This window comes from Macaca mulatta, chromosome 3 (genome assembly GCF_049350105.2).
Source record: "Macaca mulatta isolate MMU2019108-1 chromosome 3, T2T-MMU8v2.0, whole genome shotgun sequence".
Lineage (NCBI taxonomy): Eukaryota > Metazoa > Chordata > Mammalia > Primates > Cercopithecidae > Macaca > Macaca mulatta.
The window spans coordinates 116,775,726-116,795,552 of NC_133408.1; the positions used below are offsets into that span (position 1 = coordinate 116,775,726).

Consider the following 19,827-nt stretch of genomic DNA (forward strand, 5'->3'; position numbering starts at 1 on the left):
AGCTTTGGTAGCCAGAGAGTGAACACTTTAAGCTCTATTGACACACATAATATACAACTATTAGACCCTTGCAGTCGTAGTCTATGAAAATAAAAAATGATGAAGAAGAGAGCAAGTTCCACAAAGTACTTAATTGTCCAGGAAGAGAAATGCCTGCAGGAGAAGTTCTTCACACGGGGCCATTTTCTTTGCCAGTTACTGAAATGGATTTGATGATTGTGAGGCAGGAGTAATGAGTTTTCACTGAGACTAATTTCTGATGTCCTTTATCAGCAAGGATTTCCAACTACATAAAACAAAGGAAATGAACAAAACTAAACTTTTAGTAATCCCTAAAGGACCCAAAGTGAAATTGTCCCAGAAGTTACCTTATATAGACTCTGTGACACAGTTCCCCTTTTGCAAAACTACTTAGTGTGGATCATTACTTTCCAACAATCCTGTCCAGAGACCTACTTTATAACACCTCAGGGAAGTTAACGTACTAGGTCTTGAAAAGTCTTTCTGGAATGTGCAATAACTTGTAGTTTTCTTCTAGTAGCACTGCTAATTTTTGTGTTGCAATTTTTGTAGGTCCATGGGGCCGATGCATGGGAGATGAATGTGGTCCAGGAGGCATCCAAACGAGGGCTGTGTGGTGTGCTCATGTGGAGGGATGGACTACACTGCATACTAACTGTAAGCAGGCCGAGAGACCCAATAACCAGCAGAATTGTTTCAAAGTTTGCGACTGGCACAAAGAGTTGTACGACTGGAGACTGGGACCTTGGAATCAGTGTCAGCCTGTGATTTCAAAAAGCCTAGAGAAACCTCTTGAATGCATTAAGGGGGAAGAAGGTATTCAGGTGAGGGAGATAGTGTGCATCCAGAAAGACAAAGATATTCCTGCGGAGGATACCATCTGTGAGTACTTTGAGCCCAAGCCTCTCCTGGAGCAGGCTTGCCTCATTCCTTGCCAGCAAGATTGCATTGTGTCTGAGTTTTCTGCCTGGTCCGAATGCTCCAAGACCTGCGGCAGCGGGCTTCAGCACCGGACGCGTCATGTGGTGGCGCCCCCGCAGTTCGGAGGCTCTGGCTGTCCAAACCTGACGGAGTTCCAGGTGTGCCAATCCAGCCCATGCGAGGCCGAGGAGCTCATGTATAGCCTGCATGTGGGGCCCTGGAGCACCTGCTCAATGCCCCACTCCCGACAAGTGAGACAAGCAAGGAGACGCGGGAAGAATAAAGAACGGGAAAAGGACCGCAGCAAAGGAGTAAAGGATCCAGAAGCCCGCGAACTTATTAAGAAAAAGAGAAACAGAAACAGACAGAACAGACAAGAGAACAAATATTGGGACATCCAGATTGGATATCAGACCAGAGAGGTTATGTGTATTAACAAGACGGGGAAAGCTGCTGATTTAAGGTAACATTTTAATTACTGTTAACTACACGGGCCTGTCTGTCAAGATCATGAGTACCTAAGACACCCCCTATTGTGTAATAACTTCTGGATTACATAGGGGCACAACCTAGGATAAGCTACCCCCAAATTTAAGGCTTCTGAGCTTGTGTGAGTTTCTCAGTGTTGTTTATATTGTGCCCACGTTTAGGCCCTGTATTACTTGAGTTATTTTGATTTTCCTTTCAAAGTCTGAAGCATGAGCGATTCTTCATGAAAAGATGCTGCTTCTTCTCTATGTGTAGACACTGTCATTTCCCTATAATAGAAAACAAAATTGCTTAGAGGCTGAAGTATTGGGATTTTAAATTCAGATACTTATTTTAGTGAGTTAATAGAAAAAGGCATACTTGTAATCTCTCCAAGTTTAGAGCATTTTCAGAATTACCCTATAAACAAAATCTGCTCTAAACAACAACTCAGGGAGCTATACCTAAGAATAATTTTCTTGCACATTGTGTATAATGGAATAACTCCCTCCAGAGAAGGAAACAGCAACCAGCCAAAAATAAGGTAAGTAGAGGGTATTGAATCATGAGTAGCCTCATTCAGGAAACATGTAACTAATTAGCTTCATTTTCTAGACAGAAATTATTTGACAAATTATCTTTGGGTACATAATGACTATATTATGAAAAAACTGTCTCATGTATGATTTAGTTGTTGTGGAAATAATTTTCATTGAGGATTATCTGAAAGACATGATGTTCTCTGGGTATTTTAAATTTTGCTCTTGGATAAACCAGACCATCTGGGAGTGGCTTATCTGGATATTTGCATAATTGCTTTTTCAGAAATATTTATGCAGTTATGATTTGGATTGAACTGAAAAAACAATAGTAACATCAGTAAGAATCGTGTATCAGATTTACTGTAGAAATGGCATTGAAAGCTTCATCAACTCTATCACACAGTCTATTCTCTTGATTAAAAACATGTAAGATAAATTTCCCTGAAGTTTCGACCTCTGTGCTTCCGGTGAACAGCTGGATTGTTTTTCTATGGCCTCTGGAAATCATGTAACAGACCACATTTGCATGTTAACTTCTTCTCTTAAGAACCTAAACAGGACTGTATGGCATGCATGTTGTTTATTAACATATCTTTAGCTTTATTTAGCTTTATTTTTTTCTCACCCAATTATTATTTTTTTCAATCTATTCTTGTCTACTGATTTTGCTATGTATAGATTTTGAAATCTGGTTTAAAGTGCTTTTGGAAAAGGATATAGTTTAATTAGATAAACAAAAATCGATCGGTCTAAGACAATAACTTTCTCTCCTCATAGAGTTCTTGTCACTGTTTTTTGGAATTTTTGCTACTCTCTCCCCTCTTTGTATTGATAGAATTACATTTTATTTCTCCATTCTAGTTCTGCTCCTGTGGCCTTGAATGAAGGCTGTTTGTTCTGCCTTCATTCTCCACGTTTCCTACAACTCCTTAAGTGTCTGTGTGTGTGTGTGTGTGTGTACCTCTGATTCTGTGTCATGTATATTTTCAACTCAATTCCTATTTTGTTCTTTTCTGACTATCCTTATTCTGGTGATTTCCTTTTCTCTTTTCCTGAAGTATATTACAGTTATATTAGTTACTTGGCTTACATCAAATAATTGAATGAGTCTCCAAGGCAAGTTGAGTTGTTTCCTACTGTCACTCAGATAGCATGCTGTAGACATTTAATTTAACGTTGACTACTCAATTAAAAGTGTAATTAGGATAGTAGCTACCATTGCATAGAGCCTAATATTCTCATCCAGTTGTTTGAATTAAACAAACATACTTAAAAATGCAGAGCTTATTTGTCAGGAACTTGTATCCCATTAGAAATGCCATATATAACTTCCAATAAGTTGATAGTTGCATATGTGTTCTGACTTATTACAGTATAGGTTAAACTTTATGTTAAATAAATTAGTTGTGAATATTTCCATTATATATGAATTATCATGTATAATCAAGAAAGTCCTAGTCAAGACTAGACAAAAATCAGGTATTTTGACCTATGTTTTGCTCAGATATTATACCATGATATCAGTAAAGCCAATAAACTGAAGAGTGAATCAATGACATCACTAAAGCACAGGGCCACAAATCAAGAACTTAGTGATCAAATATAAAATGTTTTAGCTTCTATCAAATCCAGAAGCAATCTTATCATGGAGAACAAAAATAATTTAATATGGCTAAAAATTATGTTATAGTAACTGCCTAAGTTTAACTAAATAAAACCAAGAATCTGGGGAAGCAGATCATAGACAAAAATAATTTTAGAATTACTGCTAAAATGTTTAAGTTAACAATGATAGATCTGCCCTGCTTTCCGCTTTCCAGTAGACCAAAATCAATAAGAATGAAAAACACAAATGAAACTCTATTCTTTTATGACAGCAGGAAACAGTCACAGTCCCAAACCACAATTGATACAGAAATTTGGCTAATGTGGTGAAATTAGACATGATTTAGGGAGGACACTTAGAAAGGCATTATGTGTTATCAGCTTTCATGAACACTCAAAATCTCTTAAGAGTAGTCAGAGCTTTCTGAGGGGACAAGCCAATGACAATTCCTTAATATGACATGGTCTGTGTCAGTGAAAAGGGCTGCTGAACCATATTTGAGTTCTGCTTAAAATCAGAATAGCATAATAGGCAGGGAACTCACTATGCCATTATTGCCAACAAAAGACTATCAGTTTGACAGACTGAGGGATTAAAGTTTTGACAACTAGTGGAAGAGAATTCTAAATCACTGCACATACACTAGGACACAGGAAGCCTCCCTGTAAACCAGTGACTTCCAGCCAGGATGGGTGAAATATTACAGGACCAAGAGTTGGTATGAAAGTATACCAAGTGTTTCTCCAGGAAACCAAAGGTGTTAAATGAAATATGGTTTTCTGAATCCAAAACAGAAAGAATTTCAGTATTCAAAAAAGAGATAAGAAAACAGAATGAGTTTACAAGTGATCTGTTAGAGCTCAAAAAAGAAATGGAGGAGAATTATAAAATAAGAACAGAAATGCAATTCACATTAAAAGCAATAAAAAATGAAAAAATATTTGGTGGTAGAAAGAGTCAGTGACATAGAGAACAGTTTGAGAACATCAAATAAACTAATTTTTAAAAGAGATAATGGATATGCAAACGAAGGACATTACTATATGAAATACTGATGTTCCTGAAGATAGAACCAGAAAAATTAAAACAGAAAACACAACAAAATACAAGGATAAGGCTTTCCTGAAATTAAAAGAAGACCTTGATTCACACATTGAAATTGTACAAGACTAATATTCTGCAAGAAGAAGTTGAAATAATGACCTAATGGGAGAACTAATATAGATCAACTTTTATGGAGAGAAATAGGCAAAGAGACATCAGACTGAAAGCTGGGAAGGTGCTCAATTGTGAAACATTAGAAGCATTCTCTCTAAAGTAAAAACTAAGACAGGACGGTACATTATCTCCACTCTTAGTTAGCATTGATCTGTAAGTATCAGTCAATGTACCTGAAAAGAGAAGAAATGAAAATTGGAAAGCAAGTGGCAAAAATAAGACCTTTTCCCTCAGATGTTCTGATAATTCTGGAATACTCCACCTAATCAATTGAAAATATATTATAAACAATAAAAAATCAATAAGGTTGATGTACACAAAGATAATATCCAAAAATCAATATATTCCCTAGATGCTTAAAAAATTAAGTATTATAATGGGGAAAAAGATTGAAATATCTCATTTGCAAAAGGAAAGCTTAAAATAAATCTGTAAATAAGCTTAACTATAAAAGTTCTGCACTTAACACTAGACTTGGAAAAATAGAAAAGGATGTAGTTGTGCTTGTCTAGAATATTTAGTAAATATACCAACTGTCTATACATTGTTACTGTGAAATTTACAAGGGGAAAATAGACATACAAGACAGGCCAGGAAAATACTGAAAAATAAAGAGAGAGGAAAGGCTAACTTCACAAAATAATTAAGTGCATTCTATTCCATGGTAATAACGATAACAAGTAATATAATAAATTATATTTATACAAACAGATTAGGCACAGCCACTCTTATCATTTACAGAAAATTTTATATCAATGTAAGGAACTGATTACCAATTAAGTTCCCAGATCCCAGCCAAGGGCAAACCCTCCAAGCAGGCCTTTCTAAGGATAGAAGTCTCAGCCTGCTGTACTAACTCTTATGAGTGTTAAACAAAATTTACAGGAGGCCATTGGTCAGGATTAAGCCTCCTTCTCCTGCACCAGGCCCAACAGACCAAACAAAAATGGTGTTGATTATGCAAAAGTTCTAGTCACCAAGCTGAAAATAAGTTATTTATCTGCCTTCTGAGAAATCAGGAGAGAGAGAGAGAGATAATAGCCAAATCCCCAAACAGGCCAATCCTAGCAGACATGATAAGGACTTTTGTTTTATTTTGTTTTTGTTTTTGTTTTTTTTCTGCTGTAACCTTTACAGAAAAGTAACTTTGAAATGACCAATCCACATTTTGTTTTCTGTTTTGCTTTCCTCAGCCCTTTACTATCTATAAAATCAACCTCCTCTGCTCAGCTCATGGGAATATTTATTCCAACTTGTGGAATGAAGTGTTGCCAATTCTAAAATTGCAGATAAAACCTATTAATATATTTAAATTTGTTATAATTTTTTTTCTTTTTACATAGAGAGAATCATGCAGTTAATACCATATAAGGTATGTGATTTGGAATTAAACATGAGGAAGTAATGGCAATTTTACTCTAGTCCCCTGCCTTGAAATCAACCAGTAACCCCAATCAAGGAAATAATCTATAGTTTAAAAAAAAAAAAAAAAGGAAAACGGAAACCTGAAAAAAGGAAGTGTCCATATGATAAATCTGTGCCTCAAAGACAGAGGAAGCTAGAACCTGAAGCATGAAAGAGACTCCTCTATAGAACCCAGTGGCACAATCCACGAAGGCATATCCAAGTCTCCTTTTATTGGATTATCCCAATCTGGTGGGGGGAAGGGCAAGACACAAGGAATCTGGGGAAGGTCCCTTCAGAGCCAGTTCCCCACCCTAGAATCACAGAAGTGTAGTTGTTGGAGAAATTAAGCAGAAGTGTTATTTTCTGGTCTTCTGGCCGAGGTAAGCTGTCAAAGGTGGAATGGAGGAGGAGCAGGGAGAGGAGGCAGCCATCTCCAGACTGCAACAAGCATAGCCTGTGATTGCCATTGCATCCTCACCTCTGGAATGCTTTACCTGACCCAGCTCACCTTCTCAAATGAAGAACCAAATCTGCGTATTGAAGAGCAAGGAACAAGGGTAGAATCTGCTCTAAGTAATACCAGAAACATTTAATGGATGTAGTGCCTACTTTTGAAAATATCTTTCATTTGAACCTATCTTGTTTTGTCGAGTTGTCTGACAGGGGCAATTAATGGTAATTATAATTCCAGGAGAAGCATTTCCGAAAAGTGCGGGAAATTCAGCCTAGTGAATTCCTGAGGGAATAAGACAGATTTAGGATTTAAAACAGATTTCTGTTAGCTAAGCCAAGAAAAGTGGAACTATCCAGCTTCTAGATAATTCCATAAAGCAGATACTTCAGGCACAAATACATAGGATAAACATAACTGGGTAAAACATGAAGGGGTGAATAATCTAATAACTTCCAGAAATACTAGCACCTTGTAGTATTTTTGTCTCATTTCTGTTACTAAATTCAGTTTTCATTTTAAGTCTCTGTATGAATTCAGCCTTAGCATTTCAGATAGTAATGAGTAATATTGCTTAAAGTAGATTTCCGATTTTTGTTTTCTAAGCCCAGACTTTCTGGCATCCCCTCTCATCTTCAAATTTAAAACTGTTGAGCAGAAAATTGTATTTTTTCTCAACACAGCTTATCTCTTTATGCCTGGTTCTTATTTTACCTTAGAATACTAGTTGTTAATTACTCCAACCTTCTGTTTTAGGATTGCTTTCCAGAATGGTGATATCAAACTTGAATATAAAGCACTTGCTTTATAGCAGTTGCGAAGCTGGCTGAATCAACAAGAATGGAATTTAAGTAATGGATAATTAGGATAAATAAACAATAAATAAGAATAGTAAACCTATGCACTCATGGCTACAGAGTATTGAACAAGTCATTTACACTTTCTGGGACTCAGCTTTCTCTTCTGTAAACCATACATGTTCTGGGATAGGCGGTGTTGAGGGAGAGAGGGAGGGAGCCTAAAAATAAATATATAAATATAAAAATAAATAATAAATATTATTAAAAATAAATAAATTTGTGATTCTAATGAACCCCGAACAAAAACCATACCTAAAATTGTGGACATAAAATCCTATGTATCTTTCTTGGCAGACAGTTAATTAATTTTCAACATGGCCTACAAATCAGTTCATACTGAAACGTCAGGGTGAATTTCTATGGAGTGCCTGTAGAATAAGGCAGCTCTCCACAGTCTTGGGAGTAACTGCAAGGTTATCACTCAGTTGATGAGCTGTATGGTTCCTAAGGGCCCATCCCCACGCTACGACTTTGTGAATCAGTAAAATTGCAGATCTAATCCTAACTTTATGAAAGAAAAAGGAGAAAATTGCCCACTATTTAAAGTAACACTCCTTTTAAGTTGTTCAGAATCCATTTATAAAATTACTATTTCTAAATAGCAGGCTTTTAGATCTTCAAACTTTCTGTTATATCCAAAGTGTCAAGTTGCCCGCCAGATACTCATCATCACGTCTCGCAAGCCTCCCTCGGCTGCCTGTTGGCCACACCCGACTAAACAGGGTCAGTATGCCCATATTCTTTGGCAGACAGTAGAGGGCTAAAAAGAACATTTTAGTTTTCTCAAAATGTCGAGCTGACCAGGCAGTATATTATGTTTGACCTTAAAGGTTCGCTATCACCCCTTCCCCATCCTGCTCGTGTGTCCGGATGCTGACCTCTGAGCAGTGTATTCATAGGCTTCTGAGCCTCCTTTCTCATTGGATTCTACCAATGCGAGAAAGCAGCAGTATATCAGATGGTGGGAAGAGAGACTATTTCTGTCTGTTCCTTGCTGAATTCCTCTAGCAAAGGCTCCTGCCCCATCCAGCAGTCCTCTCCCCAGCTCTAGGTCAACCTCGGATTCTAGTAAAATCCTTTCCCTTGATTCCTTTATTGCCATAGGGTGCTAATCTTCCTATAGTTAATAGCTGCAAGATGCTGTACCATTCCTCGATGCCTACAATTTTGTTAATAATCGTTTTATGAAACTTTTCTGAATTAACTCATGTGAGTTTACATTCTGTTTTCTGCTGGCCCTGACTGATAAATAATAGCTATGTTAGAGTACAGTGTCAGAACCAGAGAACTGCTTCTATGTCATTGTTAGTTTACTCATCAACTAATTAATTTACTATGCATTTATTTACTTATTTACCTTTTCATTCAACAAAACTAAAGGCATCAAGACATTCTGGGCCTATCATGCAGACAAAAAGACAAAACAAAAATCATAATCTCAAGGATCTATATTATATTATAGAAATAATGTCACAAAAGAAACAATAAAATATTAGAGATGCTATGTTTTGTCTAGAGAGAGAGAGAAAGTGCACGCAAATAACAACAGAGATAATGAGTTCTTCCTGGAAGGAGGTTGGCAGGATCAAGAATGGCCTCCGAGGGGAAATGCTGCTAAAATTAAGGACTCGAAGGCATGCACCAGGTGTAGGATGGAGATGACCAAAGAATATAGGAACAAAAAGAGCAAAAGCAGTGAGAATTTGCAGCAGTAACGGTTCCTTGTGGAAAAATACTGTTTCTGTAGGTTGTTTCACCTCTGGAGGTTAGAATACAAAGGGAAGAGGCACTAGCCTAGAAGAGAAATGGAGAAACCCTATCAAGGTCTTGGAAACCTATAAAGATCTTGGAGGTCAAGTTTAAATGTTTAGACTTTATATCCTGCAGGTCTAAACTTGTCCACATTTATTAGTGACAGAGTTTTTAACACACCTCAATATATGTTTATTTGTTTATAAGTTATATACATTTGCTATTATAAAAGTATACTGCATACATTTTAAAATCACAATAATTAAAACTTTAACATAAATAAAGAAATAATATTTTGCTAATCACTGTGGCTTTATGTTATCTTTTGCTAGGATTGTAAGGCAAATTATTCGTGAGAAGGTACATTATTAATGATAGTGATTTCAGCTTATTTTATATACAGTATTTTATTTTTTATATTAAAAAAACCTCTTTCTCCAGTCAAAGGGGAGCACATACATTTTCTTACTCCTACCAAACGTATTTATATTTATTTCAAAATGATAGAGCAACTAGACAGTCAACATATTCTTCACTAAACCAGCATTGAGACCCAAGACAGCTGGTCTGGCCAAAATTATAATTCAAAAATAACTTGACTTGTATTTTGTTAAATTCCCATTGAACATCCCTCATTAACTATGACATCTTTATCTTCAAACTTATGCTTAAGTTTATGTACATCTCCCATTCTGATCTGTTCACCTGTTATTATCCAAATTTGTTTCTATTTACTTCTGCTCTTTTCCTCAACTTAATTTCATTCCTTAAAAAGTTACTTTGCATTTATATTATGTCAGGTCCAAGATTTCATGAAAAATTGTTAAATATTGAAGGTTTTCTCAGGAAATTTGTGTTACATTATGTAAGGCTATATATCAACACATATATATTTATATGTACACATTTTGTGTGTATATATTTATACATATGTATATTATGTAAGGCTATATACCAACAAATATATATTTATATGTATGCATGTATAATATATGTAATAACAATAGGTGAATGACTAGACAAACTTTCTTTTTTTAAGTAAATATGATTTTTATTTATTTTTTGTTTTATTTTACTTTAAATTCTGGAATACATGTGCAGAGCATGCAGGTTTGTTACACAGGTATACATATGCCATGGTGGTTTGCTGCACCTATCAACCCATCTAAGAAAGATGCAACATTAACCTTAATCACCTACATTAGGCTAAGACAATGACTAGAACATAATCAGCTCCCAGTAAATGTTTGTTCCAGTATTAAAATTTAAGAGAATCTTTCAGTTTTAAAACCTGAGAGTCTTTTAGTAACTTAACAGGAATTCAACTGAAGCCAATGAGAAAATGGAACCTTCTAAGGTCATGAAAAAAATAACCAGAACATGTAAAAGAGTATCCTCAAAAGATATGTTCTATTCAATTAAGATAATATAGATTTATACTGATTCCATTCAGGATACATCATTGAGAATAGTACTTCAATATTATTATTCCTGGTTGACACTAAATAATTTCTGTTGCTATATTTTCTGTATCAAAATGAGAAAATATACCATTATTAATATCATAAATATACTCCAATAGTCTCTGAGAATTTTTAAAGTTAGTATCCTCTTTTGTCCATTTATAAGTGTCCTTACTTATGTCAGTCACTCCTGTTTTTATATCTTGAAGCCACAAAGCTCATCACTATCAATTAGTTGGTGTTAGTGATGGCAAATTAAGGGCTAAAATTGTCAATGTCTACCTATAAACTTCAAATAAATTCAAAAATATTAAAATGACCACCAGGGTCACTTCTTATATCCCAGCGTATGATTATCTCATCATGGACAGGATGTCTTCACCTCTCCTTTTACTTTTCAGGAGTAGTTTTAAAATCACATTATTGGGGTATGCTTGATATATGAAAAGTTGTACATATTAAAGATATACAACTCAAGGAGTTTGGGAATATGACCTTGATGAAATGATCAAGGTCATAAGCATATTCATCACCTGCAAATATTTCTTTCTGCTACTTTTCTTATTGCATAATTACTATTATTTTTATTATTTTGTGTTGTAAGAACACCTAACATAAGACCTACCCTCTTAGGAAAATTGAGGTAGACAATGCACTGTTGATTATTTTTGTTTTAAGTGAGGAAAATTAAATAAAAAGAGGGTCCTAGGTAGTATTTTAAACCTTTGATGGATTTGGGGAAGGGACTAACCTTAAGTCAGATAATATATGTCATTGCCTAATCATCCTCCACATGAACTTGAAATAAGGTTCATATCACTTTCATCACTTTTTCTGGGAGTTTTAGTTTTAAATATCTTCCATTTAATTGCTCTATTTAGCTCTCTTGCTTGAGACAGTGTGAAAGCAAGTTTCCTATGGGAGCCTGGCTACTGATCGGGGCAGTGACCTTGCATTTCCTTGGCAGCAACTGTGATCTTGCCCATTGTTTTCATTTATTTGCTGGAATTCTACTGGCTTGATGCGGGTAGTATTGAGTTTCCCTCTGACTCAAACAAGAATAGTTTTAAATAGGAGGAAATACTTTCAAAAGAAAACACAAATTCCCATAAAAGAAGGAATTTAATAAATCATTAATGCATTGTTTGTATAAGCTAATTAAGAATATGCTCACCCTTTTAGAGTCTGCTAACACATTATATTAGTAATTCCATGTGTTTTATCTTATTTTCTTCTTTTTAGGTCTCTACTCACACTTTCACCTTGCTATGTTCATTTTTTTTTTAATCTCATATCATTGTATTAGAAAGGGATTACTGAGCTTTTTCCCAAAAGTTTCATTGAGAGATGCTTTCTTCTCTACTTAGTACAAATATGTGGTCACTGATATTAGATAAAAGATGTGATCATGAAAAATTTGTTTGGGTAATATTTACCAGTATAGCAACTGAATTGTAAGTGAACAAAATACTACTGTGCTTAATACAAGAAAGCCATTGTACAGTAAACATCTTGGAATATTGACACAAGCATTTACAATGTAACATACTGGAATAAATGAAGCAAGTTTTTGAAAAAGAAAAATTAATTATGACTAAGGTTGAGATTACACAACAATAACAACAACAAAATTTATGAACAGACATTTCTCAAAAGAAGACATGCATACAGCCAACAGACACATGAAAAAATGCTCATCATCACTGGCCATCAGAGAAATGCAAATCAAAACCACAATGAGATACCATCTCACACCAGTTAGAATGGCAATCATTAAAAAGTCAAAAACAACAGGTGCTGGAGAGGATGTGGAGAAATAGAAACACTTTTACACTGTTGGTGGGATTGTAAACTAGTTCAACCATTATGGAAAGCAGTATGGTGATTCCTCAAGGATCTAGAACTAGAAGTACCATATGACCCAGCCATCCCATTGCTGGGTATATACCCAAAGGATTATAAATCATGCTGCTCTAAAGACACATGCACACATATGTTCATTGCGGCACTATTCACAGTAGCAAAGACTTGGAATCAACCCAAATGTCCATCAGTGACAGACTGGATTAAGAAAACGTGGCACATATACACCATGGAATACCATGCAGCCATAAAAAAGGATGAGTTTGTGTCCTTTGTAGGGATATGGATGCAGCTGGAAACCATCATTCTCAGCAAACTATTGCAAAAACAGAAAACCAAACACCGCATGTTCTCACTCATAGGTGGGAACTGAACAATGAGATCACTTGGACTTGGGAAGGGGAACATCACACACTGGGGCCTATTATGGGGATGGGGAAGGGGGAAGGGATTGCATTCTGAGTTTTACCTGATGTAAATGATGAGTTGATGGGTTCTGACGAGTTGATGGGTGCAGCACAGCAACATGGCACAAGTATACATATATAACAAACCTGCACGTTATGCACATGTACCCTAGAACTTAAAGTATAATAATAATTTAAAAAAAAAGAAATTAGTTGAGGCTCGCTCTAGTTGAAGGAATTGGTGGTCAAGTTAATAAGTTTTCCATCTGTTCTTGCTTGGTGGAATGTTCAGTGTACATTACTAGATAAAGCTTTCTAAAATAAAAAAATTAAAAAAAGAAAAGAAAAGATTTCAAAAGACTACATATAACAGACCAGAAACTAACCTACATCAATATGAATATGCATATATTCCCATTAACAGATGGGTAAGAACAGAGATAGATACTGCAACAGAGATGTACATCCTAACTCTGGAATAATAAATATGAATTTGTCAGAAATTATTTTCAATAGTATAAAATTGTAATACATTTGAATGTTATACAGTATATGATATACTGATACATTCTGGATTGTAAAAAGGTGTTCAAATACTTTTATCAAAAATGCACTTCTCTGGCATTCTAATCTGTCAAGGATCCCATATAATGAAATTAAACACAAAATAGGTGAAGGAGAACATAGTAGGCACTACATAGTTCCAACTCTATATAAAACCTTATCTCTGACTTTGATGTCTTTAATTCTGTTTAGGAAAGAGGAGAAAAATGAATAAATAAAATTACTTTAAATTACTGTAATTCTGGGTTGGCCCAGAGATTTTGTATCTTTTATGGTTTGCATAATATAGAGTTCATACTTTGTAAAAATAACTCAATGACGAAGGGATAAATCTTAGATAAAAACTACTAAAATTTTTGAGAGAAAGACTGCACCTATATTTATTAAAGTAATTTGATAAGGCAGTAGAATTTGACCAGTTCCTCCCCCAAAATGGATAGAACTTACCTAAGTAGGATATGGTGGAAAGACTGAGCATTCCAAGTCAAACCTCATTTTTGAAAAATCTGAGAAGTAGAATGAGCAGGTTATCTGTAAGGGGCAGTCAAGATGCTGGTATGACTTGAATCAAAGGAGCAGGTGGCAAAAGAGCAGTAAATAACTTTTGAAAGGAAGCCCAGTGACATTGATGGTAAGGCAGAAAACTTTGGCCTTTTCTTCAGTAAACTGAGGCAAAATTATGTTCATAAACAGGAATGATATGCAGAATGGATTGGAGGGGTCAAATTCTAGAGTTTGGACAGCCACAAGTAAGGTCATGGTTATAATCCAAGAATGAGGTGAGGAATCCCTGGATCAAAGTAGCAGCAATGGAGACATTGAGGCCACATAAACAATACAGGATGAACTCAAGAGGAAATTCAATCTTGGCAGTTTTCATTTAACAGTTTGATTGTATCTTCTGATGTCTGGCTATAACCAGTCTCCAAACTTTGGAGTTCTGATAAATAAATGGCAAAATGCTAGGATGATTTGGATAGTGCTGGAAAATACTAGAAACAGAAGGAAAAGAAGTTGCCTGCCCTATTTTGTTTCTCTGTTATTTCATCTTTCTCAAATAATATGTATCAAATAATTGGTCATTTTATTTGGAGTCCCACATCCTCAACATATGAAAGTCAGGGACACTCTGAGATGATTTCAAGTGGCCAGAACACTAAGCTGACCCCAGGCTGTCTTTGTTATAACCTTTCATGATGCTAACAACTGAGGTTTTCTTCTATTCCTTGTTCAACATAGACACATGTTTTCACTTTTTATCCTTACATGTGCTAGCCAAACTCTACATGTTCTGTGTATGACCCTGTTGAAGAGGGAGAGATGAGTGAGAAAGGATATTTTTAAATAATCACCTCGTTCTACTCACCCCCACCCCTGCCCCCACATTTATTTACTTTCTCTAATCTTGAACTGCAATAGAAGAGGAAGTCAGCCATGGGGTGTGGCATAGTGTTCTTTTCTTTTATAATAGATGATGAATCAGCAAGTCTTCCCTGAGAGTGTGGCATGGCAATTGTTTCTTTCAGATGATGAATAAGGAAGGAGGACTTCTAATCAAGGAATAACATGGATTAGTGGGGTTGGGAACAGGGTAAGACGCAAGAGGCTACTGAGACACAAAATTTAATGAGGCACTCACCCCCAGGGTCATGCACGTGCCTTCTTAAATTTTGTTCCTAGGTACTTCTTTGCTTTTCCTAGTTCTGCCCTAAGTGGGAAGAGGAGTGAGCTGATTCATGGGCTGAGGAACCTCATGTTCTCTCCCTACAAAGACTTCATCATCTCTTTCTGTATATTTATTCAGCAAATATTTAGTGGTCATCTATCAGGTACTTAATTTTTCTTTCCTGAGTCGTAGTATCACTGACCTGGATGATCGCTACCTTCTAATTTAGACAGTCCATGAATCTAGCAGTATTTTAGGTAAGTATAAAGCACTGAAGGATAAATTTTGACCAGGTACAAAATCATGAATTACTTTTTCTTTGAGTGTAAACGTCTCCCCTTGTGGGAAAATATTTAAGCTTTCAACTCTCTGCCTTTATTTTCTCCCACAACTACAGAGATATCTCTAAAGCCTTTCTAAGGGATACCTATGTTATAACATTTTGGAGATTTTATTTAGTCAAAACATAACTTGGCTTTTATTTTGTTCCTCTATACTTACTGGTTATTTAACAAAATAATTCATATAATCTATTCATGACATTAATACATGGCCCTTTACTGTGTTATTTTAGAAATTAATATTGAGTGGGACAATTTTAGATATTCAGCCAGATAAATAAGAGAGAATAAGGCAAGTGAAATCCTGGTGGTCCTGTTTAATATAGATCTTTTAGTTAGTCTGAAGAGGTAGTGTACCTATCTGCCAGGAGTTTAGAAACTAAGTCATATTTGACACTAGAAGAATAGTTTTACAACTGATATGACGTAACACCAGCATCAGATTCAGATAGCCTGGATTAAAGTCAGAATTTTACAACTTATTTCTTAATTTTAGCATAGGTATAAAATCCCTGCTTTACCTATGTGTCAGGATTATTATAAAGGTACAAAAAATCATACATGTAAAATTGCCATGTAAATTGATAATGGCTGAGGAAAACATGAATTTTATTAATAATAATAAATAATAGCTTTAAAATAATTAGATGGTAAAGATAATTGAAAACAAAAGAGAAAAGAACAAAATTCTTACCTTCTTAAGTTCTTTAAATCTCTTTCAAAAAAGACAGAGTTACACTGAATAATGAGGAAAAACGTATATGTGATGTATATACAATTTGGAAAATTAAAATAAATACCATTTTTAGATCTATGTACCTTGAAAATGTTAAGACAAGACCAATATTAAAAAGATACATGTTTACTTTGTAAATACATACATTTTACTATAAATATGTCTTTCCACTAACCTTACAAAATCTTTTCCTACTCACACTAGCCAGAAAATCTGCTTTAAATTCTGGAAGCATCCAAATATCACTAATATGATGTTATCTTTAACTACATCCTACAAAGCACAAAATAAAACTGTCCTTGTGTAGAAGCCATGTCATTATGACAAACATATTTGAAAATTAGTTTTGTATGATTTGTGGTATTCAACAAATCCAATACAAATCTGCGACAGCCAAGGTCATTGAGTATTTTGATCTTCAAATAAATCATAGAGCTTTCTTTGGGGAAAAAAAATTACTGCATCACTGGTTTCCATTACAAAACAATTTATGGATGCAGAATTTTATAATTATTTTTATCCTTAATTATTAATAATTTATATCCTAGCTAGTAAGACACTGCATTCAAAATAACACAATAACACTAGATAGGAAGATACTTTGTTTATGTTTTTCTTTCTTTAAGTGCCAAGGATTTGTGTCTGCAGGAACTCTATGGTAAAGACTGAACTCTGTGACTTAGTTCAGAATAATGTGAGGTTTTCTATATAATAAAAAAGATGCATCAGAGAAAGAAAAGTAAGGTAAACCAAGTCTGCAATTTAAAAATAAAATATGAAAATGAGGATCGTATTGGAAATTCTGGAGAAATAGTTATTAAAGGGATGTCATAATAAAAATCATATGAAGTTTATAAGATATCTTACCAGAAAGAAAGCAAAAGGTAGAAAGTAGTTAAAAGAAATTAAAATCAATAGAAACTAGTTTAACTTGATGATATTATCATGATTGGTATATAATGATCTGGAAATGCAGTGTTGAGTGAAACGTATAATGGATTATGTCATGTAAGGTTAATTTTGACAACTGTAAATCAGACTAGGAAACACTGTGAAATCATCATGAATGATGCATGCGCTCTGCTGTGTCATCTTAATTTTAGACTTGCAAATTTGATTTCTGAAACTGCATTTGAACAACCAAAGCAATGTGTTGTGAAATAGATCCATTTGAAAAGAAAACATTGCCTAATGTGATTTGTGAAGTTTCTTGGTAAGAGTGCACTGGGTGACATATCTATACAAAGCTTCATTTTACCTCCCTTTTCATTATGAGGCTGGTAGTCGAAAGCCAAGGGAACCAGAGGAGCAAGTGAAGCTGAGAATAAATTGGGAGTGAGGGCAGTTGTCCTATATTGTTGCTATGGATAGAGCTGAATAGTCCTTAGTAAGCTTTTATTGCCTATCGGGGACATTTACTGAGAGTGCCTGATTGAAAAGTACAGATTGAATGAAAACAGTCTAGTTCTACCCTGTTGGGGGCAAATGAAGTGCTTCAGTTGTGCTACATTAATTTGATTGTGACAATAAGCATGTTTTTTTCATATCATTCACGTGTAGTATTTTGTTAACTAGACCATGAACTACTTGAGACTGTCTTTCTGATTCCCATGCCCTTTTCTCCTCTGTTGAGAGGACTGTGAGGAGCTGCTCAGTCATTGGTGGTTACCAAAGGATGAGAAGGGTATTGTCATTCAATATCTAGAAAACACAGCCTGTGAAACTGTACCCATTGTTCTGCATTGGTCATCTCTATTAGGAATGATCATGTTGATAATGTCTTTTTTTTAAGTTCAAATTTCAGTTATGTCTTTATACTTATAATCCCCTCACAGGCATTGTATTTATTATTTCATTAGTGAAAAATGAATGATAGTACTTCTACATGTAGTTAAATAAATTTATCTACAACAATAACTGCAGTGCCATAGGTACATCAGTAATTTTTTCATGTGCTTGTGAATTTTTTCTAGAAATGTTTTTAAATGCAAGGTAGATTAAAAGAAAATACTTTAGACTTACAAAGAAAGCTTTAAAAATACTAAGAGACAAATTTACTTCAATGAAAGAAAACAATTATTGAACATTCAAGGAAAATACAATTTAGGGTATTTGTAGAGGAGGAAAGGTGTGAAGTAAGAATAAAATTATTAATTATTTAACTAGTTTTTTGAGAAAATTCATCACCTTATTGATCATGTTTGTCAACCCCATAGTTTATCATTGCCAACTTACTCTTTTTATCTGAGAGAAGTAGACTAGATGCTAAGGAAATTCCAGACCAAACTGGAGCCTTCCTCTATGTTAAAGATGAACAGCACCTGATAGACACATGTTGTATCAGGGATTTATAAGTAAGGACAACAAAATAATTATAAAATTGACATATTATTCTAGAGAGGCAGCAGAGTTAAATATCAATTATAAAGGTAAATCATAAATATTTCAACTGATTTAGATAGCAGTACTACTTGATGTTTATATTTCTTTCTACCTTTCTTCATACTGTCTATCATTTTAAAAGCATATAAATTGAGCAGGTTGCAGTGTTTTATGCTTGTAATCCCAGCACTTTGGGAGGCTGATGCAATAGAATCGCTTGACACCAAGAGTTGAAGACCAGCCTGGACAAGATATTGTCTATCTCTACAAAAAATAATAATAAAATTTAAAAAATTAGTTGGGTATAGGAGCATATGCCTGTAGTTCTAGCTACTCCAGAGGCTGAGGCAGGAGGATTGCTTGAGCCTGGGGTTTCGAGGCTGCAGTGAACTACGATTCCACCACATGAGTCCACCCTGGAGAACAGAGCAAGATGCAGTCTCTTAAAAGAAATAAAAAAGTACAGTAAGAAAAGAAATTACTGTTTGTTCATATGGCTATTGAGATAAAATACATAAATCATATCAAGATTTATCTTGGAAACCTAGTTGTTCATGCTTAAAGACAAAGATCATAGTTAAATCACTTCTGGGCATTTCTCATAGTCATTGATATACAAAATCACATTGATATTTATATCTGAAAGCTTTGAAAATCCAGTGTATTTTAGAAACAAATGTAACCAGTTTCTTTATGTTTCTTATTTGCTGATCATTCTTTATCTTTGTGTCCTCTAGGTTAGATATAAATATTGCCAAATGTAATTATGTTTAAAAATGTTTTTAAACATGTGTACTCTTTATACACAATGGAAATAGACTTATCTTTTGAATTATTTAAATTTTCTGTTACTATCTTTATTATCTTTAAATTGAGAACAATTCATTAAAATATAAAGAAAAAATAAAAGCCACCTAAAATCCTACCACTCTGAACCACTATTAACATTTAGATGATTATGCATTATATTATATATCTAAATTCATATAAGTGTGCATAAATTGGATTGTATATTAATACTAAATTTATTCTTTTTTTTTCTTTTTTTTGAGACAGAGTCTCACTCTGTCACCCAGGCTTGTATGCAGTGGCATGATCTTGGCTCACTGCAAGCTCTGCCTCCTGGGTTCATGCCATTCTCCTGCCTCAGCCTGCTGAG

General features: G+C 34.8%; 1 protein-coding gene across 1 annotated transcript in view; it reads left to right on the top strand.

Moving 5' to 3' along the window:
• THSD7A (thrombospondin type 1 domain containing 7A) overlaps positions 1-19,827 on the top strand; it is a 496,180-nt gene that overhangs the window by 207,526 nt on the left and 268,827 nt on the right. The window contains exon 2 of the mRNA XM_015134011.3: positions 574-1,405. Within this exon, the coding sequence (XP_014989497.3) occupies positions 574-1,405 (832 nt within the window). The remainder of the gene's footprint in view (positions 1-573; positions 1,406-19,827) is intronic.